This window comes from Molothrus aeneus, chromosome 1 (assembly GCF_037042795.1).
Source record: "Molothrus aeneus isolate 106 chromosome 1, BPBGC_Maene_1.0, whole genome shotgun sequence".
NCBI lineage: Eukaryota > Metazoa > Chordata > Aves > Passeriformes > Icteridae > Molothrus > Molothrus aeneus.
Window position 1 is genome coordinate 101,778,123 of NC_089646.1, and position 17,004 is coordinate 101,795,126.

Sequence of the window (17,004 nt, forward strand, 5' to 3'; positions counted from 1 at the left end):
GGAGACAGGGAGTTTGTTCTTATCCAACAGCTGAATTAAACTTCCTAGAAAGCCGGCTGTGACACAGCAGGACAGGATGTGAAGGGCTTATTTCTTGACAGAGCTAACCAGGAAGGCTTCTAGGGAGCCCAGATGGTGCTCTTCAACAAATGAGCCTCAGAAAACCACAGCTAAGGAAACAGAATGGGAACAAGCCAGTTCAGCAATGGGATAACTAGTCAGAGCAGTTCTGGGGCTCCAGGAAAAGCATGTGGCCAAACAGATGGTCTTAGGCAAAGTAGCTTGAGAGATTTCCACCTCTCAGAAGTGTGAATTCTTGGCTGCATTTACTTCTCATTGTCATCCTTCAGTTTTACAAAAACCCTGTTTATTGGTCTCTGTGTGTAATGCAGATGGTACATAATCTTAGATTAATACTGGACATGTCATATTTCTGACATGTCATATTTCTGGCTAAACAACAAGCCATAGGGCCACAGAGAAACTGAGAAGATGGGTCCTACAATCCGTGTGAGTAGATGTCTTGTGGAGTTCAGGGAGGGAATTTAGAAACCTTCCCACGGTCTGATCCAGTGCTCACAGGAGTCCATGGAGCACACTATAATATTTGGTTTTGCTGTGATTTATTTCATATTAGGAAGCTTTTTTCTTCCCTTATGAATAAAGGAGGAGCTCAGGGACTTTTATGTCCCCCAGTTAAATGAACCTGGGAAGTACCATCATAAAAAAAACATTATGAAGCACTCGAGCAGCTTGTAAATACTGAGGGTTTTATTTCCACTTCACATGGTCTCAAACAGACTCTTAAACAAGACCAGTTACAATTTAGTATGCCCAGAGATTTCCATGGTTTTTCCAAAACGAAGGAAGTTTTCAGTAAACGCTGTACATAACCAGTTGAACTGCTAACAATAATTTAAAAACTCTTTTTTGTATAGTCAATGCAAGAATACCAACGATAAAAGTACAGTACAGGTAAATTCACAACAATATTACAGTGAAACAGATTGACTCACATTTATGTGATGGTACAGTAGCAGTATGTACATGCACTAAAGTGCGAGGACCCAGAGGCATGCAAGTCAAGTATTGTAGGTGTATTTTACAGCTAACTCTGTAAGACTTTCTGAGGCATTCTTCTCTTATTTTTTTTACACATTTACTTGTGTTTACCTGTATTCCCCTCCATTTCAATTAATTACAAGTCTAGTGAACGAGCTTAATGGCTTTCTTCACTACTTAAAAGGTATCGCTTCAGACAGTTGAAGCATCTTTAAGAACCTTACCTTTAAAAACTGATAACACTGACATTAAAATAGAAAAAAATTAACTTAAGACCCTAGTTTTACATGAAATTAAAAAAAACCAACCCAAAATACCCAAAACCAAAACTGAAAACGTAACAGTGCAAATATAACCAAAAGGCAGTCAGTATTTGGAGAGAGCGCGAGCACGTATTCAAATTCCCTTAAAACTTAATTTACATTTTATTTTAAATCTTACTTTATATCATTTTAACCTTTTTTTTTTGCTGTTTTTGTTAATATACTGTATGTAGAAAAGATGGAGACAAAAATAGTTTTCTCAGCTATGAAAAAAATTAAGTTATTACAGGCACATTAACTGTTTCATTCTAGAAACACCTCTGTTTCCCAGGTTGCACATTCAGCAGCTGTGTCTGAGAACATTCTTTGACCTCTCTCTCCAAGTGGATCTCCCTCCTTTCGTGGCAGGGATGGCTGGCGGGCGACCTGGCGGAGGCGAGCGGTGTCCCGCCCTGCTCCCGTGCGCGGTCAGGCCGGATCGCCTCCCTGGCTGGGGGTCTCTGCCAGCAGCTCCTCGCTTCCGCGCTCCTCTGAGGACGCCAGGTCTCCGGTGGACTGCGACTGTGAGGCAGTGGGGGAATGTGAGGCCCATCGTGACGGTGGGCGCCGCTTCGCTGGTCTCTCTGGCCGGGAGAAGCAGGGTTGGAGGGACGGGGCTAGTGCAGAACAAGGCAGTTCCTTGGCAGCCAAGAGAGCAAAACAGAGGTTAGTGACTCGCGTTAGAGACCGTCAGGATGCGCGAAGAATTGCGAAACAAACCCGCCAAACTAAAGCTAAGCGCGTGTCGTGGCGCAGGACAAAAGCAAGCAGCGAACACCTGGCTGGGTGAGGGCTCCAGGAATCTGCACGTGTGTCCGTGATTTATGGAACAGGTAAGGAGACAATGAAAGAAAGAGGGTGAGTTGGAGTAGCTGAAACACTTTCAATTGATATTTGTCCTTGTGCTAGAGAGAGAAGAGCCTGAAAAGTACATTTGCATAATAATTCAGGAAACTCCACTGTTCAACACTTTAAGTGCTGACCTGGCATAAAAAGGCTAGGTTTGGCATTTGCAAGACAGGTGAAAAATCAACCACTGTCTCCTTTTCTTTGCCTTCAGAATTCAGACTTGACATGCAGGAGACCTTAGCACAGAATAATGACTACAGGGGTAGTTATGATCTCCAGCTGGGTCAAAGATGAGGCTTACCTACAGATTTCATTTTCTGGAACACCACTACTAACTGCCAGCTGCTGAAGCCTGAATTACAGGATTCAGAGGTACTCTTTGTTAAAGGCAAGATTCACAGAAATGGAAGAAATTGGAAATTTTATTCCTTCACTGAGTTTCTACTGTTCTGGCTTGGTTAGTTTGCCTTTGCAATTAGAAACAATCTGCAGTTGTGATTTTTCACCCTGGCATTAAGTTGGTAATGCTTTTAATATTCACTTTGCTCAAGGTACAGTTGCGCTTCCTGCCTTGCTCTGAATGCTCCCTACATCAAGATAAGTGATTGTGGAAGCAAGTCTGTCTCACAGGGCCAAAGTCAAACTTCTGAATTTCACTGCATACTTTGAAACTTGTAAAGGCAAATCAGAGCAGTTTGCCAACATCTAGCAATGTGTACACCAAGCAGCAGTCACTGGAATGTACAGGGGAGTTCAGTAAAAAGCAAAGTCAGAATGCAAACCGGTGATAGAGAGAGAGAGAGAGACCAGAAATGATACAATGCAAAGGAAAAGCTGTGGCACAGTAAGATGCAGGGATACCAAGGCAGCAGGGAGGCCAGGATTCAGCACACTGTTTCTCATGGAGAAGGAGAATAGTCACTAAGGGTGGAGAATATTGGAGTAGGTAACATGATGTGATTGACAGTGAACAAACAAGGTGATACAACATTGAACTTTTCAATTGCAGTGGAAGACCAAACATGAATGTCAAAGGACAGAAAGACCAGTTTTGAAGACATAGAGCTGAGGTATGAGAAATGGAACTGGTGACACCTGTTTTGGAGAGAATGCATTGTTGGACTCGGGGAAGCCTCAGTGAAGGGTCAACACAGGTGTTTTGGGCAGCATGCAGCCAATGGAGTGAGGTACAGCTGCACACCAGTGCTTGAGAAAGAGCTACAGCCAGCTGCCCTTGGCACTCACAGAGCACCCCAGCCTGCACCCCCTCCTCTCTGCATCCTCACCCCCTATCCCATCTCTGTGCCATTAAATTCACAACCCTTGCTAAAACAGCAGTAAGACTGAAATAGAAATGGGTGCTAACAAAAAGATTGACTGTGTGTCCTTACTTCACCTTATCCCATTGTGCCTGGGGCAGCATATGGTCTGTGAAAGCTGCCACTAGACTCAGATTTGTTAAGAGAAATCCATCTGCGCAGCAACAGTCATGGGCAGCACAACACAGTGAATTGAGGCTATGAGATTTGCGGGTTTTGTCTTAACCTCTTTCAAAAAGGAGGCTTAAAATGATATCTTTATAGTGCTGCTTGCTCCCGGCTGCTTTATCCTAGTTTTGGAGCAGTAAATCAGAGTTAGCACAGCGATAACAAAATCTATTTCCACTGCTGCCTCCCTGTTCAAAAGCCTCTCTCCAGCACACCTGCAGATGTTGGTCAGCTTTCACCAAACAGCAAGGTTAAGCTCATCTTATCTGTGATGTACACATGCCCAGGAGCACACAAGGCTGTGCTGGTGATGGATGTTGCTCCAGGGCCAAAAGTGACTGGCAGCATAATCTTATGAAGTGCTGGCTGCTGAGTCAGTCACCCCCACCTGCAGGGTGGAAATCCAGGCATGACAAGGAAACTCTGCAGAACGGTTTGTGAAAACCCCTCCTCCCTTACTACATGTAGCTGTCATAGCTAGAAATGATTAAAAAAAAAATAAATAACCTGTGGGTAATTTAGTTTGGTAGTTGCTCAGGGGTGTAGGTGGATAGGCAACATTTCTTAGCCTGAGCACTGAAAATGGGAAAGATGTTCTCAGCTTCAATTTCTAGCTATTTCCTAAAACAGGCTGTCAGCCACCATGGCTATGTCTATAGTAATAAATAAAGAAAACAGTTTTCTCTTCTCTCTGAGGCAGAGTGGATGGTCACAGCTTATATCTGCACAGTGTCTTTCCTCTACTGTGGCAACCGCAGCCACTGGACAGAACTGGGCCCAGAACTGCTTAATGAGCAAAGGTGACTTTAGGCTTTAGCCCCAGGCTGGTGCTGAAGCCCCTTCCCAGCCCTCTCCACCTGCTGCTGTAGCCAGAACTGGAGGGAAGGTATTCTGGGGCAGCCAGAAGCCCTGCACAGTGCTGTGCATTTATCAGGAAAAAAAAAAAAAAATTAATCACAAATCTGAATCCCTCCCCAGCATTTTTGCATACCTTTCTGTTGGTCTTCAATGCTGCCAATTTTTAAAAGCTTAGCAAAAATCCCCAACAGCACAAATTTTGACTTAAGTGGGACGTCTTCCTAGCCTGTGCTGCTGCAGGACGGGACACAGCAGATGAGCTCCTATCCTGAACTCTTCCTGACTGTCCCATACAAAGAACCCCACAGGGATGTCAGGTGTGTGCTGATACCCTTGGAGTTGTGCTGAACTCCACAGGTGTGTGCTGATACCTCTGGAGTTGTGGCCATTTATTTCCCTCTGTTGACCCCCGTGTTCAAGAATGATCGCTTTCGGAAAGCTCTGGAAACAAGGTAGAAAGGACTTACAGCAGTGAGGCAGGCAGGGTTAGAGTCCCCAGGGGGTAGTTAATAAGACAGTTTGGTTCTGGACAGAACAGACAGAAAAGAAAAAGAAAGCAAGTAGGTTGGAAAGAACTGTTTTAATTGATTATTTTTTTAAAGTGAAGATTTCATGTCAGCAAGGAAGAAGTCTCCTGATGTTACTACTCATTCAGATCATGTTACCAGTGTTATCACAGGGAAACTAATAATCAAAAATAAAAGCCAAGCCACTAGAAGAAAAAGACTTAGAAAGTAAGGAAGCAAACAAACCAACCATTTACAATCCTAGCACAGTTTCAGAAGTGGACATATCAATAAACAAACCAAACATTTCTACTCAGTAAAGAAAGATATCTGTTTTTCTTTGCCAACCTTGATTTGGGCTAGGGAAAAACCATATTACTATGAGAGGAATAAAGCTGTATTTTTTTTTCCCTTAATTTGATTTCAAGAGAGAGTTTCTGCTTAGAAAATCTTTAACAAGCAAGAAAATGGCAGTTATTGTTTGTTGCTTACACTTCTATTTCTCAGGTTTCATGACAGCTCTTTGCCTCACCTTTCTCCATTGTTTCTCTTCAGCAGTGATGCTGGATGGGAAATCCAAGCTTAACCAAAAGCCCTTTAATTCTGTCAGCACCTCCCCTGATTTTCAACATTCCCCCTCCCATGCTGAGTGGTTCAGTGGCAAGCCTGTGGCAACTGCTTTGCCCTGGCAAGCAGAGGATGCAGCACCTGCTCTCTCATCTGTGGGTCTGTGTGGATGGTTCTTTCACAGTGTTGTCTCCAGAAATGAGTCTGATTCCCAGTCCAGGACTGTTGTGTAACCTCCACAATCTATACCCTTGCTAGTTATAAAAGCAAAAATGTTCCTAAAGCACTTATGTTGTTAGTTACATAATGCTAATCTGCATTTTTAAGAGTAAAATGGATAAATCCTATGATACACATGTAAGTTAGGGGTTTATTCAATTTACAGAATAAGACACTAGTAGGCCACACTATGTGGATTATGAATTTGCCTGTAAGCAGCTCTGGGCAAGTCAGAAAACACAAAGTTATTGCTGCTCTGTTTGCATATACACTCACACACACATGCATTTGTACATAAATAGATAAATATATGAACTAGATTTCATATTTGCTGCAGGAATATAGAAGAATATAGAAGAAAATTATGTAACTAAACAACTCAAAAGCTCAAATTGAGAAAAAATCACCAACAGGTGCTGCATGCAAGTTAAAAGTCATTTATATGCCATGGCTGCAGAATCTAGAAGGTGTTTGGTAGTAAGAAGGGCACTTGACTTGGCCAGAAACCAACAGGTCAGAAGGAAGAAGAGCAGGGATCTACTGGAGGGTGGAAGCTTTGTGTCAGTGCTGCCCCAAGCACAAACCTGCTCCTTCAAGATCATAACTCCCTGAACAGCTGTGTCTGGCTTTGCACAAAATGTGCTAAGAGAATTTGTACAAAGTGTAATTTGTGTGGTTAGGGTAATCCACAAATAACCCAAGGCACCTGCAGAGTCTAAACTTATTTGTGGGTGGTTTTTTTTCAGCAGCAAACCCACGCTTCCCTTGAGTACATCTTCCAGAGCACCACCTCAGCTAGGAAAAGCTAAGCTCATTGTGTGAATGCCCACCAGTTTCCTTTTCAATCCACATTCCTGAGAAATGCCAGGACCAGCTGAAGAACAAAACCCATGCATCTAGACTACAAGTCATAACAGTCATGTAGGGGCTGCAAGGAAAAACAAGTCTTAGCTCTAGGGCTCATAACTCAAAAAATTAGGCAAAAGATACTGAGAATTCACAAAAAGGAGCAGTTTTCTGCCAGTTTGATGGTCAATAAGTTTTTGCTAAATAGCATTGACCCAAATCTCTCTGTGCATCAAACTCAGGTACTGTTGCTAGTTTGTGTTTTTCCAACAGCAATTTGTGATCATGTGGGATGACATCCCTCTACCTATATTTGAAATCTACTGAGGCAGTTAAAAGATACAGGAGTAAATAAAGAGTTTCCAGGGTTACCTTGAAGGCAAAGCTGAATTGAACTTGGCAGAGTACAACACACTTCCTAATACAGATCAGTAGTGTATTCCCAGTATTTCAAACTAAGGACAAAATACAGAGATAGCTGGAAAAAGTCAAATTAATGAGGCTGCTTCCCACCTTTATTCACTCTGAGGTTTGTGCACAAAGACCATTTTCACTCACTAGTATTTATAATGTGCACGTGGTTTCTTTTCCTTTTTTAATTGAAAAACGTCCCCGCTTATATCTGTTTAAACTGCACATAGGGAATAAATTCTTAGGTTTGGGTTGTCTGTTAGGAAAAGAAGATTACATCCTCTGAGCAATGCCTACAAAAAAGGAACTGACTGTATATTGAGAACCAGCCACTAGGGCAAGGCAAACTGCAGACCAAAGGTTTCAGCACTCAGGCTCTCGGAAATCCTTCACACCAAATGTTGAGTTAGAAAATGGGGTTTGAACTTCCCCTTTTGAAGTATCTGAGGCAGGGGTAGTAGGAGTCTGCTCAGTGAAGGCAAAGTGCATATATGGGGTGTGCAGGGGTGTATGGGGTGTGCAGGGTTCAATGAGCTGCTTCCTTGGAGCCAGGGCTCACCACAAGATTAGGATGCTAAAGGAGCAGCACAAGGAAGAGAGGATGAGGAGCCTCTGCCCTGGGGACTGTCACCAACCAGCAGCACACACCCCTTTTCATGGCTGTACCATGAAAGGCAATATATGCATGTAAGACCTGGGCATAATTCAGCTTTTCTGGGCTCTTAAGAGTAAGACTCTCAAGTGCTCTCAGAGGTTCACCAGAAACAGGAGGTTTAAATACTGGTAACTGAAAGCTTTCTTCCATCATTACACCTTCTTTTTTTGTTGATTGCTGTTGCACCTGAGACTGACCCCCAATATCGGGGCACACTTGCTGAGACAGATGATGACTTGACAAAATATCAGCAAGGAGTTCTTAAACACTAAATAGGTGTGTGTCTAGATTAGTTGATTATATGTGTATTTTTTGCTTTTTGTTATTTTTGTGAGGCAGCAGCAGTCAGTACCAAACATCATGCCATTCAATCACATTCACAGACCTCAGCCAAACTTAATCAGATACATTCAGAAAAGATATGCTGAAGGCCCTGAAGTTTTGCTCCAGGGCACTGTAGAGACTATTTTTCACACAAACTTGTTAAGGCCCATTCTTGTGTAGGAGAAAGAATCTACCTTTCCATGCAGCATAAAAATTTTATTCAAACCTAATGTACCTAGAGCATCTGTAATGTGTGGTGTATTTTGTGACAGAAAACTCTTATCCCAGCCATTCAGGGAAGAACAATTTTTTATCCCATAAAGGATAAAACTTTGCTGATCCTTTCAAGCCAAATAAGCTGCCAGGATAGAAATTCAATTCTTTCATGCATTCTTCAGTGACTAATCCAAAGTTTCATGACTGGAAATTGCTGGTGGTACCAGGACAGGACTAGGATATTCACTGTAAATACTCAGTAGGACTGCAAGAGATCTCATAATACATTTGCTCAAAGAAGAGTGCACTTAGCTATAGGAGGAAAAACAAGCAAATTCATTACCTCTATGGACCCTGGATCTACTTTGACAATTTCTCCTGTGCTGTTGTCATTGCTAAGATTTGGTGGGCTGTGTGAACGTAGCCTTCTCTCTTCCTTTAAGGCATGCTCCAAAAGTTTCTTATTCAAGATCCTGGCAGCATTTTCTGCAAGTGTGTACCCTGGAGGAGCAGATAAGTCCTGCCTAATACTCGTCACCTCAGATCCTTCTTCCTTTTGTGTCTCTGTCCCCAGACGGAGAGGACTGGGTGATCTGCCACGGGCATTTGTACATGGCTCCTGCAACGTGCCCAGTTCTGGTCTGGGTTCAGCTGACCTGGACCGGCTGCCAGATCTGGGGCATTTTTGGAAGGTCTCATGAAAGATGGGGCTATGGTCGATGATGTTGAACAAACTGGACAGGCCGTCGTTGATAGTGGTGTGCACAGGACTCTCCCGTGTGGTGGTTGATCGAGCCCAAGCGGACTCACTGAATCCTTTCTGAGGTGTGCCAGGCAAAGTCCGGTTATTTGGCTGGTCTGATTTGGGAAGGGCTTTCCTTTGCAGCTTCGGAGAGCCGTATTTGGGGGAGCAGCATGTGCGTTCAAACTTAGCCTGGACCTTCTCAATGACGGGGGTCACCTGCCTGCTCCTCAGGCTTCTGGATGGTGAGGAGACAGGCGTGGACCCCCCCTTTGGTGTCAGACACTTGTGTGGACTGCTGGTGATACTGCGCAGGGTTTCCGTCTGCAGGCCGACGCTGATGGTCTGGGTGGTCTGTGTCCCTGTCGTCCTCATGCCGTTGGTTTGGCACGCCGTGTCCTTGAACTGGGGCTCCGTGGAGTTGGAGCGTATCGCATTCCGGACAGAGAAAGCGACCTCCTTCATGTCATCGCTCATGTTCTTGGACATCTCCAAGCTGTGCAAGGGTGAGGCAAAGCCCACGGTAGTGCAAATAGGACGCTCAATGGGATGAAGACCGTTCTCCAGAAAATCTTTATGGTGTTTGGCCAGGTCACAAGACCACCTTCCAAACATGTCCGAGGAAGCACCTTTTGTCTCAGTGACGTTCCCCATAGCTTTGGTCACAGAAAAGAGGAAATCTGGCTCAGCCTGGTTTTTCCCTTCACTGCCAGCTATCACTGAGTTATCAAACCTACGGACAACCGGCGGGCTGTGGAATACCCGCACTCCCATTTTGTCAGTAACACTGTGACTCCTCACTGGCTGCTTCTGGCAGTGCTCTGGGCTGGTCATGGTGTTGGTGGTCATAGTGACACTGGTGGTGAGGTACCATGAGGATGCCTGGAATGGATCTGAAGCAGGATCCTTCCCAGCTTTTCCAGTTTCTGTCCTTTCTGCCCAACCCTCTGCAGGCTTCTCAGTTGCCCCACCATGGCTCCTAGTGTCATTGTAATCCCAGTTTTTGTTGAACTCCTCAATGTATTTCAGATCATCGGGAGACAAGGGAGGCGTTATGTCATCTTTGCTGCCAGATGAAGGCAAATTTTTTTCTGGTAGAAATGGAGAAATATCCATCAGGCGCTGAAATTCGGACATGGAAGAAACAGACATTGCCCTGGAGAGAGGAACACAAGAGAGTCACTCATGAGCCTGGAAATTGTTGCAGAGTAACTTATTTTCAGCAGCAAACTCTGGATACCCAACATTCACCATCTTCTTACATATAAAACCACTTCAATCATTGAATCATTGACTGTCCTGAGTTGGAAGGATCATCCAAGTCTAACTTTTGGACCTGCATAGGATACCCCAAGAATGACACCATGTGCCTGAGAGAATTGTCTAAACACTTCTTGAACTCTGGCAGGCTTGATACCATGACCACTTCCCTGGGGAGCCTGTCCCCAAGTACCCTCTGCATGAAAAACCTTTTCCTAGTTTTCCTTCCTTTAGCTCTTTCTTTCATTTAAGTCCCCTTTTATTATCTTTGCTATAGCTGTGAACACAAACATCTGTGATGTGCTATTAAAAGTACCAAATGGTTTAGTAGAGGTTCTTAATTTGCTGCTTTCTCATGGATTACTGCTAGGCAAATATCTGTAATGTTGAGCAGTAGGATGCATCTCAGAATTATACCATTCACAGGAAATGAATGCTTGTCAACATACGAGGCACACTTTTCAAAGCAAGTGTAGAGTATTTCTGACCTGCTGGGAAATCATCAAGTCTACCCCCACTTCTGAGACTGCCCAGGCTGCACAGCTGGTGTGCAGTGATGTGGGACATCCAGCAGAAAAGCTGCTACATTGAACTGGCTTGGTGAGTTGAGCTTATGCTGAAGTTTACCAAGGGAATCTCTCTAGGTGATAATGCTGAATTCTTGGCTCTCCACATTTTACTAATTTGTACAAATCACAGGCATTCAGATAAGTTATCCTACTGCTTTATTTTAAGAAAAAAATCAAAATTTTTGAATGGCACTAAATAAAAATGCAAATGAGTGTACTTATCAGAGTTGGTTCAAAGAGGTAACTCAAACTGGATGAGAAATCAGCAAGCAGAAATCATGGATCAGTGATCCAAAGGATACAGCCAAGTCACACTGTGAGTCACACTCCGAATCAAGAGCTCCTGCTGCAGTTTGGGTGCGTCTCTGTTAGGGATTCAGGTGAGTATGGTTTCTAAATGGATCTCATAGACTGATGCTCTGGTTTGCATCAGGAGGGCAACCTCAGAGAGCACAGGGGTCATTCCTTTGGGATGAAAATGAGCTGGAAGATGCTCTCCAGAAGCACAGCTAATGCATTCTAGGGTTGGGTGGGTATTCAACCCATGGGATAAGACCAGAACCAGTCCAAAGCAAAATATCCCTGACATGCAGCAGCATATCATGTCCTCAGCACCAAGTGTTTTCCTTTACTTTTTTTTCCTTATGCTAGTTTCCTTTCCTTATGGATGTCTGCAGTGTGTACTGCACTGCTTGCTAAGGCAGGCGTAGATTTCACTGTAAGCTGCAGCTTCATGCACTTTCCTAGAGTTTGATCTTTGTGCATGACAGCTGAATGTGGCCCAAGTTAATCAGAGTAGAACTGAAGCATGTTGAGACAAATTAATCCCTGGGTGAATCCATTAATCTGGTTTGCAGGCTGTTTAGGAGGTGGCATGGCTATGTCCTGGGCCTGTGGCTTGGGTGCAGAGAGTCATAGCTTCAGCAGTTGAGTATTTGCTGGGCTTTCCACTGCAAGTTTTACTCACCTTTGAAGATTTCCTTTGTGTGTTTCTTCCTCCTGAATGAAAACAGAAACAAGCAGGATAAGTTATTTCTAAAGGTGTTGGTGGCATAGCTTACGGGTATTTTGTCATTCACTTCCCATTAGTTGCACCAGGTATGTTTGTCTCTAAAAAGTGTCTGATTTTCTCTCTGATATAGATTCTTAAAGTGCCAGTGGGAATATTCTTCACTTTGTACATAGGCAGGAGAGTGGGCAATGCCATTAGGACAACACACTGCACAGGTAAAACCTGTATGCCAAATCTACAACAGCTTTGAACTTTTATATTCCCATGCAATCACAAATAGATGTAGGCCAAAAAAGGCTTTTATTCCCACAATTTATTGTTTCAGACTACATATTTTTGAGCGACTTTTTTCTGTAGAGGCAATCTACTTTATGCTAAAGGCCTGGCAGTGCTGAAATAAAAGATTGACTGAGTTTCTTTCATGTAATATTTCATTATACATTTTCTAGGAACCAACAAGTGGCACCAGTTGAAATTCCTTAAGCTTGATATATTGAATATGTGGGAAGACTTGCTTGTTTCCTAGACGGAATACCTGCAGCTTGCTAATAGCATAAAGATGTTTTTATGGCACTTATTTCCCTGTGACAATTTCCATAACGAGTTAGGGTTTTAAATAGCTACTTCTGAAGCATTTGCTCTACAGTTATTTTAAATGTTTACTTATATTTCTAGTAAACTACAGGGAATGCAAATAGGATCGGGGGGAAAAAAGAGCATTACTACTGTACATATTTTATTTGACCTCATGAAATCAAGAACATTACCAAAAGTCCATTTCAAATTGGGACTGTTTAAAAACAGCTCTGCTTAACTCAGCAAATACCTTTCTGGTGTTTATCCTGGGTCAGGGAAAAAAATAGTAGTAAACTGATCCTCCTTGCATTCACTGTGGTATAATTCTGGAATAATGTCACTGGCTTCAGTGGAGTTACTGCAGAGTAAATCTGACCTAAGTGAATGCTTAATCAGGGTGAAGGCTGGATTGACTTCTACTGAAGTCAGTACCAAAAAGAAAATATAGTGGAAGGTAGAGTCAGCAAGTTGCCTCTGTGCATCCTCAGTTAAGCTACTCATTAAACTCCAATCAGTCTCGCTTCAGCAAACCCTCTGAGGGAAAATTACTTTGCCTAGGTTTCCCCAAAACATGCTTTGAAGGAAAGAAGCTATGCAAATATCGCCAAGAACAAATTTTGCTGCCCACCCTTTTGTTAATGGTGGTGATATCTGAAAAACAGAAAAGGGAAGAGAGATTTTCTCTGAAAATCAGACTGAATTTGAAGGAATGGGAGCAGCAATCAAAATTAAGCACAAAACTTAGTTCCCTGATAGTGTTACCAACATTCTTCACTGAGCACTTGGACATGTAGGAAAAAAAAGCTAAGAAATAAAAAATATGGGATCCCACACTGCCAGCAATTCACTTATGGTGCCAAGGGAAGAAAACCTAACTGGAACACATAGCTACCTAGCTATGTAAAAAGGACAGTCACATTTCTTGCCTCCAATTTTTTTTCTCTTCTTCCTCTCAAATAACCTGTTTTCTTAATCCTTTTGTTTTGTACCAGCATTTGGGGACAGGGACGCTTGGTTTCACTCAGAAACAATATAAATAAACTGTGAAGACCTGGAACTGATGAAAATAAGCCTGTCATGGTAGAGGACACAGACTTCATTTGCCATTTCCTGCTGTCATCTTTTAGCATTGTGTTTTATATCTTTATAGCTTTATTGTGTGACTTCAGGTTAGGTACTTTGCTGATAAATAACTTTATTTTTTTTACATCTCACTTACTCATGCTGATCTGCTCAGAAGGCAAATGTGGCAGAACAATCAGAAGTGCCTCTCTACAGCACTTACTGCTTTACTAACAAAGTAAAGCTCATGTTTCTTCATAAATATGTATCTACTTATAATTGGAAAAGACTTATAGACCTTCTAAGCCAATTTGTTGTGTCAAATATAGTTCTCATACATAACATAAATGGCCACAAGATGAATTAATCTTTGGAACCTTCGGGCTGGCTCCCAGTTGTCAGGTGACTGACACTGGTCTAATCAGCTTTTAAGAAGGAATGGAAACATGTCCATACCAAATTTACTACTGGGTAACTGTAAGCAGTGCCTGTGACACAGTATCTCACTTCCTACAGCAGGGAAGCAGTACTGATTCTGGCAGAAGAGACAACATGACAGCATGATAAAACTCATACTTCTGTTAGTCCAGTCAAGAATTTCTCCCTCTCCAGCTGCCGAGAGCGATGCTCCTCAGGCTCGTCGGGGGAGTCGAGGGACAGTGACTCCAGAAAGAGGTTTTCCGTGCCGCTGCACCGGTCGCTCTCCTTCAGCTTGGACAGCGAGCGCTCGTCGAACTGGATGGTGTCAGAGTCCGAGTAGGACCTGGAGCCCATGGAACGGGGCACGCGGAAGTTCCCCTGCGGCACAAACGGCCGCCGGCTGCTCTCGCTCGGGTCACACACCAAACCACCTCCTCGCCGTGGGCTCGCTTCCTTCTGCAGCTGGACACAAGGCACATCAAGAGGAGCAGCAATTACTTCTGCAGTGTATGGCATTTGGCAGAACTCATCCTTCCCTGGGAGCAAGGCACCCATGCCCTGGGGATTACAGCCCTGCCCCAGGGGACACTGGCCTTGCTCTGCTTGTTCTTCCACAAAGGGAGACGTCTCCAGAACTTTGATGCCATTACTCATGGGATTTTGGGTGACTAAATGTGTATATGCACAGTTTTGCTTATTTACATATGTATGTATACATATATACACACAGAGTATATACGTATATACAAAATAATGCATCTGCCTGCAATCTGATTTTTAAAGAAACAAATCAAGACAGACTGTTATTTAAAAGCAAGCTTGACAGCAGTACAAGTAGAAGCTGATGGAAGGGTGTGCAAATTGCCTTCTCATCAAAACAAAGACATTTTTCTTCTGCTCAGCAACACAAAGATTGCGCTTTTATGTATATCACTTGTTTCCAGAGGTGGAAAATTACGCTTAAAAAAACCCAAAAGCTTTGTTTTATATATGGCCTAGCCTGAATTCATGGCTGGAAAGTTGAGTATTTGTACAGAACAACATTGTCAAAGGGATGAATTAGGCATGCAGAACATGTTCTAAGAAAACGTGTATTTACAGAAGGGGCATCAAAGCCATTAACTCTACACTTTTCAAAAAGTGAACCATTAGTGAAATTGCCAATATTAAAATTAGATTATGTGATCAACTTCTCTTTTAGTTGTAAATACAACAGGATGGATGAAGTAAGTGATAATTTCAAACATGATAAATGACTGCAGGAATCTGATAAGAACTCTGATGTTTTGCTCGAGTAGCATGTTAAGATTAGTGACAATTAACTGAAAATGCAAGTCATTCACTAGGGCCATGGAAAACTAGGAAAACTACAAAACATATTCATCTTACTGTTGTGTTTGGAAAAATAAACAGACATTATATTGCTTAATTTAGACCAAACCATTTTCAGTCTCAAATGATTAAATTTACACTTGAGCTGAAAACAGGGAGATTTTTTTCTTGATTCAGGTCTACAAAAAGGGAAGTGCATCTTCAGTGTTTTGCTCATGATATACAAAACCTGAAACAGCTTTATTAAAAGGAGGTGTCCTATAAAGGCAGGGGCTGGAAGTATATATCAAGAGATCCTGGAGGCCATTCCTGAGCATTTGAGCAAGATTCAAAGGAAGGAGAAATGGTAATTACATGCTTTCTTTATAGATAGCTCCAATTACAAGCCCTTCAGAGTTTTAGGGATCCTATAAGGACAATATTCTGGAAACCTTTATAAGAAAACAGTACTGATACTGCCTTACTCTCTGAACCTCAGAGAGCTGACAGGAGAATTAAAGTGACAAATATTGTCCTAACTTTTTAATAAAAGCTAATAATTTTGAGTCCCCATGTGTTTATACCTTTAGATATACAACTTTTCATACAGGTGATCTTGTGGGTTGAAATACTTGTCAGCGTGCTTTGTGCACAATTAGTTTTAGGAGTACAGGGGAGGGAGAGTCTCTAAGGGAAAACAAAGTGACTGAGTACTTAAAAAGAAAAAACAACAACTGTGTGCTCTGAAGAAAGTAGGTCATCACTTTTTTTCTATGTGAGCAGAATTCCCATCACCATCCAGAGTAAAGTACTTTATATATTTTATACATTGGTGTGATTTCCCTCTTATCATACATGTATTATTCAGGAGCTGTGTGAAAGCAGACTGGCATAAAGCATTAGAATGAAATGTGGCACACACACGCTTCTGCTATCTCTTAGACTTTGTTTCAAACATACACAGTGGTGTAGTCTCCTCATCCTCTGTGTATTGCCATACATGGAATACACACACCAAAACCCTGGGGAGCAGGACTTCAGAGATATACTAATTGTTTCCATATAAAGCAGGGCACGACTGCAATCTGAGAGGATATTCAACTAAAAGCCTGCAAATATTTGGAAGCTTCCTGTCACACAGGGAAATGTTTGATTATAAGCAAAGACGGAGTTATGAAGTTTTGTAGGCAAGTAGCCAAGACTTCAAATGCTATTTCTGTTGATTTAGTCCTCTGAAGTTAGCTTGATATAATACTTTTTATTTCCCCTATTCATTGCCAATTCTGTGTACAACTCTGCTGGCACATTAAATATATAGTTAAAGCCTAGAGGTTTCAGAAATATAACAAAAGGAATCAGTTCCAGCACTAGCTAAGAGCTATTGTGTAGGCTCTCCCAGGATGACACTGAGAGGTTATGTCAGGTTTTAAGAGAATTAAAAGCTAGGTAACATCAACAGGGATTTCTCTGTGGCTTCCTTCAATGTGCCCCATTCCCAGGGAATGGAAAAAGCACTCTTTAACCAGGTTAAGTCCCTCAAGCTATGGAGGATATACTTAAAACCCCACAATTTGAAAGGACAGGAAAAGAAACATCCAAAGAGGTACCAGTGACTCTTCAAAGAAAAGTTTCTGTCTATGTCCTTAGTATATTGGAAAATTTTCTGAGAGCTATTTAATTCCCATTGGGCATGAAGATTCCATAGGAGGTAGTTTGGCCACGACAACCCAACAGTTAGAAACCAGCCCAG

At 42.5% G+C, this 17,004-nt stretch overlaps 1 protein-coding gene across 3 annotated transcripts in view; it reads right to left on the reverse strand.

The window, feature by feature from the left end:
* Positions 1 to 753: 753 nt before the first annotated feature.
* The window catches only part of MTCL1 (microtubule crosslinking factor 1), a 103,153-nt gene continuing 86,902 nt past the window's right edge, over positions 754 to 17,004 (reverse strand). For 2 of the 3 annotated variants that reach the window (XM_066561727.1, XM_066561718.1), the window contains 4 exons: positions 14,100 to 14,405; positions 11,841 to 11,872; positions 8,646 to 10,200; positions 754 to 2,003 (listed from right to left, as the gene is read on the reverse strand). In XM_066561727.1, the coding sequence (XP_066417824.1) occupies positions 1,794 to 2,003; positions 8,646 to 10,200; positions 11,841 to 11,872; positions 14,100 to 14,405 (2,103 nt within the window). In that variant the 3' untranslated portion in view covers positions 754 to 1,793. Of the gene's footprint in view, positions 2,004 to 5,025; positions 5,084 to 8,645; positions 10,201 to 11,840; positions 11,873 to 14,099; positions 14,406 to 17,004 lie in introns of all 3 variants that reach the window. The other variant, XM_066561736.1, reaches the window with a different exon arrangement.